This window comes from Lissotriton vulgaris, chromosome 4_1, assembly GCF_964263255.1.
Source record: "Lissotriton vulgaris chromosome 4_1, aLisVul1.2, whole genome shotgun sequence".
Taxonomy (NCBI): Eukaryota; Metazoa; Chordata; class Amphibia; order Caudata; family Salamandridae; genus Lissotriton; species Lissotriton vulgaris.
In genome coordinates this window covers 617,740,548-617,755,540 of record NC_141691.1, presented here as the reverse complement: position 1 = coordinate 617,755,540, position 14,993 = coordinate 617,740,548, and the positions used below count along the sequence as shown (strand labels likewise).

Here is a 14,993-nt window from a genome sequence, read left to right as displayed (position 1 = left end):
CTGAAGATGGCCGCCGATAAATGGCTGACCCCTAACACTAGCACTAAGACCGAGATAATGGACCATATATATCTCGAACAATTCCTGGAAGCCCTTCCCTATGCGACGCAGCGTTGGCTCCGCCAACATCACAACCTGCCGACTGCGGAAGCCGTGGAGATGGCCACCACCTTCTCCAGAGCACAACCCCGCTCCACAGGGTGGGAAAATGAACGCCACCCGAAGCAGCCCATGAAACACGAGAGACGCCCCGTCCAACGACCCATTGAACCTCCGAAGCCCCGTAGCTGGAAACCTGAGGTTCCATCCAGCTCTGGACCCCAATGCTTTGATTGTGGGAACTGGGGCCACATCGCCCGGTTCTGCCCCACGAAGAAAACCCAAGAAGAACCGATGGAGGTGGGATGCCTGCCCCGGACCGTACTTTACTCCGCGGAGATGGGGAGCACTTATCGGGTGAGTGTACAGGTGAACGGAGCGGTCATCCAGGCTCTTAGACTCAGGGTGCAGGCAGTCGGTTATTCAGGCCCCACATGTTCTCAGGTCTCAATACCTCGATAACCAAACCGTGACCATAAGATGTGTACACGGGGATGTTAGGACATACCCCCTTGCCCAAATACCCATAGCCCCCAAGGGAGGCCCCCAACAGCTAGTAAGGGTAGGTGTCCTCAATACCCTCCCGGAGCCTTTGATAATAGGCACTGACAATCCACGATTCCTTCACTGGTTCAGGCAGAGTCTGGGAACAGGGGAAAACAGCTCGCAGTCTCCGAAACCAGCCCTTCTAACCCCTGAACCCTGGGTCATGGACCGGAGCTTCAAATTCGCCCAGATCAACGACACCACCCTCCTTAACGCATGGGAGCAGGCCCACAGGGAGATGGACGACCCTCACCCCAGATACCCCCGATTTCTCATCTCCAAGGAGCTACTGTACCGTCAGGCTAAGGGAGGCGAACCCGAACAACTACTGGTGCCTGTCTCATACCGAGAACAAATTCTATTTTTCGCCCACACCCATCTAGTGGCTGGGCACACCGGGAGCGAAAAGACCACTCAACTTATCTTACGGTTTTTTTACTGGCCCGGTATATATAAGGACGCCCAACGCTATTGCCAGGAGTGCAACATATGCCAAACCATGAACATGACAAGACCACCGGCAGTGCCTCTCCAGCCCCTCCCCATTATCGGAAAACCGTTTGAGAGAGTCGGTATGGACATCATCGGTCCGTTACCAAAAACCCGAAAAGGACACCAGTATGTGCTGGTTCTGGTGGATTACGCCACTCGGTTCCCTGAGGCCTTCCCCCTCACGGCTACCACAACGAAGCAAGTAGCAGACAGAATGATCGAGCTTTTTAGCCGTGTGGGGTTCCCAAAGGAACTACTGACAGATCAGGGGACCCCATTCGTCTCACGGCTGATGAAAGAAGTATGCAAGTGCCTAGACGTGCACCAAATCAGGACTTCCGCTTACCATCCGCAGACGGATGGCCTAGTGGAGCGCTATAACCGCACCTTAAAGACGACATTGAGGAAAATGATGGAAGTAAATGGGAGTGAATGGGACCAGATCCTTCCCTTGGCTCTATACGTTATAAGAGGGCAACGCCAAAGCAGTCTCGGCGTGTCCTCGTTTGAGCTCTTATATGGTCGACTACCCCGCTCTCTGATGGAGATGACAAAAGAAGCCTGGGAGAACGAGGTTCCCGAAGAAACCTCAGCCACTCTGGATTATGCCCAGAACCTCAAATCCAAACTGGGAAAGCTCCGAGACCTGGCCTATGCCAACATGGGGAACAGTCAGCAAAAACAGAAACAATGCTACGATAAAGGCAAGAAGTGGAGATAGTTGAGGGTAGGGGAATGGGCCCTCGTATTGTTACCCTCCTCCACTCAGAAGTTCCGTGCCAGTTGGACGGGACCTTTCCAAGTTGTCAGAACCATTGGTAAAACCACCTATTGTCTACAGATCGGACCCCGAAAAACGCAAACGTACCATATTAACTCTCTAAAGAAATGGTTGGGAGCCCCACCCGCCGCCGACGTAAGAATCCTGACTAGCAGTACTCCGTCTACTTCCACTCAAGACCAGCTGAACATCAATGATGAGTTGACTCAAGCCCAAAAGAGGGATATTCAGACGGTACTCCACCAACATGAGGGACTGTTCTCCGACCAGCCCGGACTAACCAACCTGGCCGAACATCGAATAAACACTCCGCCTGGAAAGGTCATTAACATCAAACCATACAGAGTTCCTGAAGCCAGAAGACACGCCATAAAGAAAGAAGTACATGACATGTTGGAACTAGGGGTAATAAGGCCGTCCACCAGCCAATGGTCCAGTCCGATCGTCATGATTCCGAAGCCAGACGGTAGTCGGCGTTTTTGTATGGACTTCAGAGCCCTCAATGAGATTTCGGAATTTGATGCCTACCCGATCCCTCGAGTGGATGAACTCATAGAACGCCTTGGGGAAGCCCGGTACATCACGACACTCGACCTTACAAAAGGTTATTGGCAGGTGCCCTTACGGGAAGAGGACAAGAAGAAGACCGCCTTCAGCACTCACGAAGGACATTACGAGTTTACCGTCCTCCCGTTCGGGCTCCACGGGGCTCCCGCCACCTTTCAGAGACTTATGAACTCCGTTCTAGCCCCCGTAGCTTCCATGGCATCGGCCTATTTAGACGACATCGTCATCCACAGCAGGACCTGGGAGGATCATTTACAGCACATCCATCAGGTGTTTCAGGAACTAGAGAAAGCCGGACTAAGAGTAAACGCCAAGAAATCCCGGCTAGCCTACCAGAAGGTGAAGTACCTCGGTTATGTCTTGGGACATGGCATGATAGAACCTCAGATTGAGAAAGTCAGGGCTATAGTGGACACCCCTTTCCCCTCCACCCGGAAAGAGATGAGGGCCTTCCTAGGGTTGGTGGGGTATTACAGGAGGTTCATCCCACTCTTTGCGGACATTGCCGCCCCCCTTACAGATGCCCTACGCCAGACAGGGAAATCCAACGCTCCCATCAAGCCCACTGAGTGCATGGCCGATGCCTTCAACCACTTGAAGCGCATCATAACCACTACACCAGTGCTCACCTCACCAGATTTCTCTGTCCCGTTCCTTCTCCATACAGATGCCTCAGAGTACGGCATAGGCGCCGTTCTGTCCCAGATAGGAAAAGACGGGCTGGAACACCCTGTGGTATACGTCAGCCGCAAACTCTTTCCCAGGGAGTTGAAATATGCAACAATCGAAAAAGAATGTTTAGCTGTACGGTGGGCTATTGATAAACTTGCCTACTACCTCGAGGGTCGACCGTTCCACCTGTACACTGACCACGCTCCCCTCTTGTGGATGTCTAGAAACAAGTCCAACAACGCCAGGGTCATGCGCTGGTTCCTGGCGCTCCAGCCGTATTCATTTACTGTGCATCATAAAAAGGGAACTGAAAACATTAATGCGGACTACCTGTCTCGCCATCCCCTCCCCGATCGGGAGCGTCCTAGGGGGGAGGTGTGTAACGGGGTGTACAAACGGGTCCCGCAGGGAAGGAAAGACTCAGTGCCTCCAGGTGCTAGTCTACCTCGCGAAAAGGGGACGACCGAGGGGAGGTCCGACTTAACTCTTGTTCCCTCCCCTCCCCTCTCTCTGTCTCAATCACAGGACCCAGCGGCAAACTGGACGGAGACAAACGCTGTGGAATGGCCCTTTAACTCCAAGGAAAACACCGAGTGGGAGGAGTCGGCATACCAGCCCTGCCCCTCAAAAGGAGAACCCGACGCATCTCAGGTGAGCTTGTTCACCTGGAGGACGGAAGGCGAGAGAGTGCGGAGGACGGAGATTCAGGAGGAGGAAGGTACAGAACGGAGGAGGATCGAAGCCCAGGAGGAGAGAGCGGGAGACGACACGGGAAACATCGAGAGCCGAGCAGCTGGAGAGAAAGTGGGAGTCGGACGACAGGAGTGGAAACGCGAGCAGAGTCGGCGCCTGCCCAGGACGGAGGAAAGCCAGGAGGCCACCGTTCCCACGAGCCGCCCAGCCACTCACCCAGGGGAGGTGCGTGGCTTCTCCTGGTACGTGACTGTTTAAGGGGCTGGGTAGGAGGTCAGCGTACACTAGGTACCACCCCGCGGGACGTGTAGTTTTAACGGTATCCTTCAGGCACCCTTCCCCGCCGTTCACTCGTTAACTGGAGCACCGGGAGTCCCCTCACTTCCCCTCCCCTGCACCGATTGTTATTTGGAACAGACCCCTGACACTTTTCTTTCTTTTCCTTTCCTCTGGCTGGGTGATCGCTGGAGAGCTACTCCGACAGTCGGGATGGACTCCGAGGCAGAAGAGACCCCTATCCGAAGACCGGACGTGACCCGGAAGAAGGAAAAGGTCATCCACCGTCGACGGAGTCGAAGCCGGTCACCGAGGAAATATCCTAATCGTAAAAGCTGTACCGATCAACTGTTTGCAGCAATAAAACCTAAGTTGCCAAGAACTCGCCTATTGCCCATAACTTCTGCGCCGCAACCCGCCCCTATTGTAACAGTCTGCTTCATCTAGAGCACACCTGATAGAGGTATTAGTTATTAATTTACCCTCTTGAATCAGGACACTAGCTCTAGACTTAGGCTCATCAGGAAGAAATTCAATGAGCTTTTCAAGCTCATCATAATGAGCTCCATCATACTTTTCAATAGTGCTTGAGAATTGGCAATGCATCAATGATTAGCTGCTTGTGATGCTACCTTTTTTCCCGAAGCGTCAATTAATTTGGACTCCTTATCAGGAGGAGGTGCTTCACATGTTTGCAAATTAACGCTTTTACGAGCATTGGAAACTATCAGAGTCCAAGGATAACTGTCTTTTGATATATACAGGGTCATAAGGTGCAGATTTGTACTTTTTCTCTACCCTAGGAGTAATGATTCTAGCTCTTACAGGGTATTTAAAGATGTCATCAGTATGTTTGAGCATACCCTTTAACATTGGTAATGTTTGTGTAGACCTTTGAGATGAACTTAGTGTGTCCAACAAAATATCCTCTTTTAAAGTCTCTTTACGAAGCTCTACCCCATGATATTGTGCAGCTCTGTTAAAGAGTTCAATATATCCAATGTTATCATCTGGAGGACAAGGTCTGGATGGATATAGGTCGGGTCGTTATCTGGCTGAGGGTCAGCATTATAATTATCCCATGGGTCAGTATTCTGTGGTGTGTAGTCGTGTGTAGTCATCTATATCCTCATCCCCTGTATCCTGTGGGTCAGGTGATGGTGGTGGAGGACAATGTGTAGGTGTAATGAGAACATTTGGATCAATGGGTGATGAAGGTGTAATGTATGGTGGAGGAGTGTTAGCACCCACACTTTCTTTTTAGAGGACTGTGGTAGTCTTCTAGTAAGCCCATTTTCCTCTTATCTGGAAGTATGGCATGAGTATGTCCAGTTTCTGGATGAATCACAATCTCCTGTTTTGGATCCGAACAAGGAATATCGGACCGAGACTTTGTAGTTGAAGTACTTCTTTTGATGCTGGTTTTGGTGTTGAACGTTTCGGCCCCAATGTTTTCGGCTCCAAAGGTTTAGCCTTATGCACCAGTGGCATGGAAACCAGATGGGGTTTGGCTTTCGACGCCGAAGGTTTCAGGTCGGCACCAGCGTGGGCACGAGTTGAGCCCGAGCCGAAAGGCTGTTTATGTTTCAGTGCCGAACCCAAAGACGGGGCGCTCACATTTTTTTCTCTGTGCAGACCTTGGCCCAAAGGCAGAGAAGGGACAGCAGCCTTTTTATGGAGGAGATGGTAGGGTAAGGAAGTCTCTTTACTCCCGATCGGTTGTCCCGGTGTCAGGTCTTCAGCATCGGAGTCGGCTTCAGACACGGAGATGTGATGCTCCTCCATTCTGGGTCCCTGCGCTTGTGATTCTTCGGGTTAGGACTTGTCTTCGAGGAGATCCGGCGCGGAGCCTCTTTGCTGGTACATTTTGTGACGTTGAGTCCGCCTGTCACAGAGCGTCACACTTCGTGCAAGTTGGTGCGCGGAAACTTAGCACGAAACCCTGGACAAAACGAACCGAGTCCGTGCCATCGACTGCTATCGACCCCGGCGCTGGTAGGCCCAATGGCCTTCCACGAATCTTCCGATCAAAGGTTTGAGTGTAAACGATACACAGACAATGGGAAAAAGCGATCGATAGACAAAACCATCGGGGGTAGTGGATTGCGAGTCGAAGGGGGCCCTAAGAATGGTGTCGAACAGGAGTGCAACAGTTCACATCCGAACCTGATGGCAGAAAAAAAATCTAACAATGGAATCGATGCCCATGCGCACTATCACCGAAGGGAGGAGTCACCTACCTCGTGATTGGAAAAGACTTCTTCGAAGAAGACCCAACAATAGATGCGGATCTATGCACAGCATATGATCTACAGCTGACTCAAACATAGTGTTATCGGTTTAAAGTTAAGTACTTTGTTGAAGGAGTTGGAATCCTGGGGTTAAACCAACAGGTCCCCCAAGGTCAAGGATGCACTCTTGTTACACCTTCAGCCGCACTAGGGCGCTGGGAGCAGAGTGCTGAGGCCCAATGTTATCCAATGGGGGATAGGGGAACTCCGGTTGGTGGCTGCTGACGAGCAGGTCACTGGGTTGTGGGAGCAAAGCTCCTGGACTTCAGTTCAGCGAAAATGGTGGTTTAGGCCAGCACAAAAGGTGTCCAGTCAGCGGCACTGGGGTGGCCGGGTGCAGGGTGCTGTTTTGGCATCGGAATCCCTGTAACTTTCGTGGGGGAGTCTTCGGTTCGCAAAAGCACTGAAGGCTCGGGACGAGGGTCTTCTGGGTGCAACCACCACTTGAAGAGGTATGTTGGGAGTTGGTTAGGTACCGTCGGTTGGTCCACCCAAGGCCGTGGGCCATTGGGTGCAGGGGTGCCTTTTAGGGTCGGATCTTCGTACCAGCTCCTGGTCGCGGTTGTAGGGACCTTCCGGTTTGAGGCTTCAGGTGTCGGCTGGAGGCTTCAGGCAGGTCAGGGGTCACTGGATCTCGGGTCAGGATCAACTGGGAGACCTCCTTTTGGTGATGGGCCACGGGCGTCCGGTATGGAGTGGTGCAAACTCACAGATCCTTGCGGAGCTGGAGTCTGTTTGAACAAATCCGGTTTTCAAAGGAGACAGTCTTTGGGCGTGAAGGCAGGCAGCTACTCCGGGTTTGTCTAGGTTGCTGGCTGCAGGACACAGGGATTTCTCTGGAGCAGGTTTGAGGTGGGACAGGCCCGTAGGGCTGGGGCCATGTCAGGGGGTAGCCTCCTCTTGTTAGCAACGGCGTGGCTGTTCAGTCCTTTTCTTCTTGTAGGTTCTTGTCTGGCTTCTTGGTTCAGGGCTGCCCCTAAATACTGTATTTAAGGGGTGTTTTTAGGAGTCTAGGTCAGTAGCCAATGGGTTACTGACCTTAGGGTGACAACCCCCTGGGTGTGCTCACCCTACGTGAGTGAGCATGATCGCTAATCCTGATTGGGGAGTGCCTGCCATCTGCAAGATGGCAGACACTGAAGAGTGAAGAGGCACTGAAGAGTGGGCTTCACTTCGCCTCCCCCACTTGGTGTGGGGTTGGCAGAGCTGGGCACACCTGGGCTGGCTACTTTTTTCCAGATGTCTTCCAGACCAAAAGGAGGGGAGACAGGAATGGGACCTGCTCCTGATAGCAGGAGAGGCTGGGGGTCGCATTACACAGGCTGCCAGGCCTTTGAATCTCCCCTGTCAGATGACTCTTCCTGGTGTGAACTCTTCCGCCTAGTAAAGGCTTTGTTTCTGGGCTCCCACCCTAGGGGCCCAGAAACATGTCTCGTGGTGGCAGGCAGGTGTGTACCAGTCAGAGAACCCACCAGAGGTTGGTCATTTTTAAGGGGGCATCTCTAAGATGTCCTCTAAATGCAGTTTTCATTAAATCCCACAATGGCATCCATGTAGGTTTAATGTGCTGAGAAGTTTGATACCAAACTTCCCAGTTTTCAGTAAAGCCATTATGGTGCTGTGCAATTCTTAATGATAAACTCCCAGCACCATATACTCTTAATGGCATTACTGCACTTACATGGTCTAAGAATTGGCTTAGACACTGTAGGGGTACAGGGCTCATGCACCTGAACCATCACAACTGGTATAGGGAATCCAGCTAGAGGGGTGAAAGATCTATACCAGGGCAATGGTTTGCAGGCATGGCACACAGGAATGTGTGCCATGTCAACTCTTCACTTTGTTCTGCACCAGAACATGCAGCCTGCAAAGGCATGGAGTGAGTGTAAAGGCACAGGGCATCAAAGGGTGGCACAGTAACTGCTGCAGAACTAGAGGTCGTCCCTGGTCACAGTGCCCTGGGTACCTCTAGTACCATTTACCAGGGGCTGACCTGTGGCCAGAGATGCCAATTGGGTTTGGGTTAGATTTAGGGAAAGAACACAGGCTCTGGGAACCTGATTGACAGGGAGCTAAGGAACATCAAGTCAAAGTGCATCAGTAGCTGGGCAAAAAGTGGGGGGGGGGTTACTGCAACAGAACACAGCTTCTCGCAATTGCCCAATGCCTGAAAAAGTGTAACATCTGGTTCTGCTTCCAATCCGCTCGGGCTAGAATGACACTGTAAAGAATAGCAATAAAAAAAAATTCATCACAGGATATTAAGGTGAGGTGAAGTAAAACTTTGTATCCCAAAAGCACATGTCTTGAAGGCTATTTTGCAAAATTCAGACACAAAATTCCAGTTACAGCGACTACATTTGAATAGGTTATTTACAAAATCATTAGGCCTAACTGATTTTCCTACGTAATAAACTTTGCTTAAATAACTATCTTTCTGAACAAACTCCAATGTCCAGAGAAATCAACCATTTATTCAGTAACAAAGAACACGTTAACTCAAAATCCAAAACAAATTACACTTGAACTCCTATCATTAATTCAGGGGGCAATACCTTTTAAATTAAATATCTTACACTGACCAACATCTAATCAACCTCACAAAATCATCCCAAGATTATTCAAAGGTGCACTGCATAAACATACTTTAGGTAAGAATTATTTTAGTGAGTATACAAAACCATGCAAATAAATAAATTTATACTACACTGAAAAAGGTTTTCGTCACAAACGTTAAGAACTGCAGTCTTACCTTTCTTCAGAACTATACAATCTAGCAAGTCCGAAGTCAGCAAGCTTAATCTGGCCTCTGTTACAAAACAAAAAATAAATGCACTGTTACACATCAGTAAGTGTTCAAAATGCAAGACTGTATATAGGCATATTTTTCCTACAACTGGATTACAAATAAATGTGCATCACACAAAGAAAATATTACTCACACGTTTAAGTAATTGTTTCCCTAATCATAAAGGTTCATCCATACAAAATGTGTGAGTCTAAGATGAAAGGTGATTTTAGAAAATGTGCCAATCAAAGTCCAATATATGCTCTCCATTTATGGAAAGTATTTAGGCATTTCCCGAACACCCAAACAGTTATGGGGTTGTAACTGTGGATCATTAAGAAAGGAGAGGGAATCAATAGTAACAGTATTTTTAAATCAATCCAACACCCTCCCCCTCTTTCCCCCCATTAATGAGACTAATAACTAACTGCTAGCTAGCACCCAGGTAGATGAAAGCTGCATAAAGTTTGCGGGCTGCAAAACAAAAATTACAATTTTGTCACAGAATTCCTTAGCTGGGAGAACTGGACTCTTGACTGGACATGGTTCTGGGAAACTGAGGCTATGGGTTCCCTTCTGTGGCTCACAATGTCAATGTCCAGGCTGTAGTTGAGTGTTGGAGGAGCAAGAACACAAAAGAGAACTGCAGCTCACCTTGTCCCCAATGAGAATCACTTATGGAAACCATAAATTGAAGGCGATACTCATGCCTGGGTGATGGGCAAAACAGCAGCTGTGCTTTACAGGAATAGAAGTCCAGTCCCATCTATAAGAGGGTTGTGCTGGCTTCATTGCATGGGTTATTTTAGGAGACAAAAAGGAGGTTGAGAGACTTATCCAATGACAGCCTATGATTAGTAAGGCCGATTAGCTTGGAACCAAGGAGAGAAGGAAAGCAGCAGCAAAAATGGCACATTTGACAGAAATCCTCACAAAGGAAGAAGCTCAACAAAGGATGTAGTACAGGTGGTGTTGATTGTCCCCATGATATAATGGGCAGACACATTAACGATAGGTCAAATCAAGAGTAGGAGGCAAAGATTTGAAGAAAAAAACAGATGAAACAAATACAAGTTTAATGTTGTACCATTCAGTGGTTTACATTAATAAAGCAGATCTGTTGCATCTAGAAATGCTTCAGTTGCCCTTTTCACCCAGAAGTAAAGCCCGGCCTACTGGATCCAGCTTGCTCAATGTGGCACATAAATGCATCAAGAGAACTGGCCATGCACTGGCCATCCCCTCCAGAATGACGGTGGGTCTAGAATTCTTGGGGGGATCTCTTCAAATATGGTATTCTCCTTTCTTTTGCTGAGATCACAGATCAATATGTCGTATCTACAGGTAACTTCCTTGCATGTAATACTCTTCAGAGGGTGCTCTGCTCGTACTAGGGTACAGATGTGGAGAATCAACATTCAGTTCTTGAGTATCTACATCTCACGGGACAGGGTAGATCTCTAATCCAATCATTGGCTAGAGGCCTTGGTGAACACACCAGATTGCCTCCTTCTGACCTGAAGGCTAAGTGAGAAGCAGATTCGGCAGAGCCCTATCAGAGAAGGAATGGCCCAAATGTTGGCATACTCTGCTAAGGTGACCAGAAGAACAAATTACGTACCTTCTGTAACAAGACCATAGAGACGCAGCAATGAGGGATTGACCCTGGACCTGCAATGTTCGAACTAAGACACAAATCTCGATAATAATATAAAAGTGAAGATCACAACAGTTTTTAAAGCGGACTATACGAACCAACTGTGATGTACTTATGATTTAAGAAGTCTTGAGAAACCCCCGGTCCAACTGACCATTGAAGGTGAAATACGTGTCGGCTGGTGCAGCTCTAGCAATATGATGTTTAGAATATTTTGAAAAACAAGGATGTTATCCCTGTGCTGGACTTCACAAGGTTTTTACAAAACAAGTACAAAAAAGGCTTTTCTAAAAAGGAACTGAGTTTTCTTCTTGCTTACTCAAACACAAAAGAAGGCTGGGAATACACACACAAATTTACATTTTTGAGGCTGCAGCTTTGGCTCTGGTAGAGTGAGCCCAAAAGCACTAATTGGGCTATTTCTTGGCCAATACATAGCAGATCTTAATGAACAGGACATTCCATTGCAAGATTGTCAGTTTCTGCATAGTCTTCCCTTTTATGGTTCCAATATAGCATATTAAGAGTTGATCATCCACGGGAACTCTTTTGATAGATCAAAGTAGAACACCAATGCTCTTTATGGGTGGAGATGGCAGAGTCTCTCCTCCTCTTTGGAGGAATGAGGCGGAGCATTTAAGGTAGGCAGAGTAATGCTCTGGCCAACATGTAAGGAAGTGACAACCTTCCGAAAGAAGGAGGCACGTGTCCGTATTACCAATTTGTTCAGGAAAATTGTGATGTAGGGAGGGTGCACAGAGAGGTACTGCAGAGGTACTGCAATTCAATGATGCTCCTATCCAATGTAATGGCCGGTAAAAAGGCAGTTTCATTGGTGAGCAGCCATAGAGGACAATAATGCAAAGGTTCGAATGGCACACACATCAGAAAAGATAGAACAAAGTGGAGGACCCACTAAGGTATGGTAAAAGTGCCGGGGGCTGTGCTGCAGACCTTTATGGAACCTGGCTACAACACAAGGGATTTGAAAAGAGAAGGTTGATCTGGCAACTGCAGGAATGCAGAGATTGTAGACAGATACCCTTCAACAGTGCCAACAGCATTGCCCACCTGAGCGGAGTTGGCCTAACGGCTAGGGCGCTCGACCTCGGATCTGGGGATCTGGGTTCGAGTCTCGGTAATGACGCCAAAACCTCGTGTGATTCTGGGCAAATCACTTAATCTCCCCGTGCCTAAAATGAATGTGTATCCTCATGTAACGTAACTGGTGCTATGTAAAGCGCTCTGATACCAGATTCGGTTCGGGTCTAGTTCGCGCTATATAAAACTCTGCAAAAAAAAAAAAAAAAAAGATGGGAACAAACAAAAAGAACCTTAGCTAAAGGTGCAGAAAGAGGCTCAACGCTGTGGGAAGCACACCATGACACAAACTTATCCCAATGGCAGGGGTATACCAACTTGGTGGAGGGTTGCCTGGCTGCCAAAATAACATACTTAACACAAAAAAGGGGAGAGGGTCAGCTACTCATCTACCTCAAACCCCCTCGTTCGACATGCTAACACCAAGGGGGGTAGAGAGGAGAAAAAAGTGATTCACATGCAGTGGCACAAGTTGTGTTATTGAAAACTGCCCTCACACACAAATGTGTGTGACATGCTTCATCATCAAGTCTGCTTACAAAACACCCTGGCGTAGCCACGCACAGGATGGAGCATAGGGAAGGGGGAAGACAAATAACATAAAAAAAAATCAAAATGGTTTATACCGTATATGTGCTATAACCAGAGACTGGGGACAGTGATAGAACAGGTGCAGTGAAGAAAGTGGTTAAAACTGGCTCGTGGGTAACCTATCAATCACCTTTATTCAATGGGTCCCATGGCCAGGATTAAAATAGTGAAGAATGGGTGTGTTACAGAGATGGCAAGGTACTCACAACACCCCTCCTTAAACTGCCAATGTCAACATGTTTCGACCATGTAGTTATGCCTACCTAGGGATACGTTGTAAATTACTAGATTCTATCTTACTCCTGATATATGTTATATTCTTTTCAGTATTTGTATCCCGCGTTAGGGGACCTGCCTCCACACGCTTGGATCTCTTTAGGTCTCGAATCCCCGGCAATTGACCAGATTAAGGTAATGTGGGGATCCTGGCTGGGACTGGTAGAAGTCCTGAGGAAGACCGACGGGATCCTCTATTGTGGGCATAACTACACGGTCGAAACATGTTGACATAGGCAGTTTAAGGAGGGGTGTTGTGAGTACCTTGCATTCTCTATAACGCCCATACTTCACTATTTCAATCCTGGCCATGGGACCCTGGAATACAGGTGATTGATCGGTTACCCACGAGGCAGTTTTTTTTGTGAAATATTTTTATTTGCTTTTTACAGTACATGAACACAACAAGCATGTCACAGAAAACCATCAGCCGCCACCCTTTATCCCCCGCATCCCCCTCCCGCCAAACCACATTCCTTTCTTTCTCTTGACAGAACTGTGCATTACTTCTCCAAGAGCCCCAAAGTGCTAAAATAATATTCCAAGTTAGTCCCGCTCCCAACCAGAGCAGCCGAGTATCCCTCCCTCACATTTTCCCATTATCTATTAAACTTCTTAGGGCACCCCCTTGCCTTGTACGTGACCCTCTGCTGCCATGTATAGATCCATACCCCTCCTCCACTAATCCCACCTCGGCGGGGTGGGGCCCCCCCCACGCCTGCGCCACATCTCTCTTAGCCACCACCAGAGCCTGAATTAAAAAGATCATGATTGGGTGACTTGGGTAAATACCCACGAGCCAGTTTTAACCACTTTTTTCACTGCACCTGGTTCTATCACTGTCCCCAGTCGCTGGTTATAGCACATATATACACCATTTTGATTTATTTTTAAGTTGTTGGTCTTCCCCCTTCCCTATGCTCCATCCTGTGCATGGCTACAACAGGTTTTTTTTTATAAGCAGACCCGATGCATGTCTATCACTTTTTTCTCCTCTCTACCCCTCTTGGTGTTAGTATGTCAAAATAACATCACAGACTTCGAGTGGAAGGTCTAAAGCGGTCAACTGGTGCCACTTAATCACCACACATGCAGGTGATGGTTGTGCAGATTCAGGTGCCAAATCCTGCCTTCTTATTGCAAAAGAACATCCTCCTGAAGAAATAGCCAGATCATGCTCAACAGCTCAGGATACCAGACTCTCCATTCCTGATCCTGAGCTAAAAGAATGACTTGTGTCCAATCGCTCCTAACCTACTTAAGATCTCTGGGGAGGAGTTGTATTGGCGGAAAGGCATACAGGAGGCGGGGTTTCAATTGCGATGAAAAGCGTCCCTGAGATTAAGCAGCCTTGGAAACTGAAGCACAAAATGCGAGAGAATGGTCTTTCTTGGTGGTAGTGAATCGATCCAACCAAGGCTTGCCTCGCTAGACTTTTGTGCAGTCAAGGTAGAAGGACAGCGCACGTTCTGGGTCTATACGGTGGAGTCTCTCCTCCTCCTTGGGAGGGTGAGGAGGTGGGAAAAAGGCGGGCAAAGTGATAGTTTGTCCGATGTGAAATGGAGTAGGCACTTTAGGAAGGAACAAGGGTCTCGTCCTTAGCACCACTTTGTCAGGATGCACAGAGAAGAAAGGGGGCTTGAAGAAAGAGCCTGAAGCTCACTCACCCTGAGAGCAGAGGCAATGGCAACAGGAAAAGCAGTTTTCAGGGTTAGGAGCCGGAGATGAGAAGAGGCTAGCAGGGAGCGCACACAAGACAAGTTAAAACGAGATTCAAGTCCCACTGGGCATTATGAAAGGAGATGGAGGAAAGAGATGAATAATGCACTTAAAGAATGTGTGTACAGTAGGCGTTTTGAATAAAGAGAGCTGATCTGGTAGCCAAAGGAAAGCAGAAATAGCTGCAAGATAGCTTTTTAGAGTGCCCAGAGCAGAGCTCTGCTGGGCCAAAGAAAGGATGAACAAGAAAACCTCATAAAGAGGGGCACAGAGGGGATCCACAGTCTTTGCTGTGCACCATTCCATAAACTTATTCCATCAACAGGAGTATAGTGGAGGGACACCTGGCTGCCAAGACTTTGGGCAGGAGATCAAAAGCTGTCAGCTGTCGCCGTTCAAGCTCCCCGCAAGGAGGTGGAGGCTGGATATATTCAGGTGGAG

General features: G+C 48.4%; 1 protein-coding gene across 2 annotated transcripts in view; it reads right to left on the bottom strand.

Annotated features, from left to right (window-relative positions):
* The window catches only part of CDK13 (cyclin dependent kinase 13), an 841,634-nt gene that overhangs the window by 272,398 nt on the left and 554,243 nt on the right, over nucleotides 1–14,993 (bottom strand). For both annotated transcript variants that reach the window (XM_086964864.1, XM_086964863.1), the window contains exon 9: nucleotides 9,173–9,229. In XM_086964864.1, coding sequence (XP_086820990.1) covers nucleotides 9,173–9,229 — 57 coding nt within the window. The remainder of the gene's footprint in view (nucleotides 1–9,172; nucleotides 9,230–14,993) is intronic.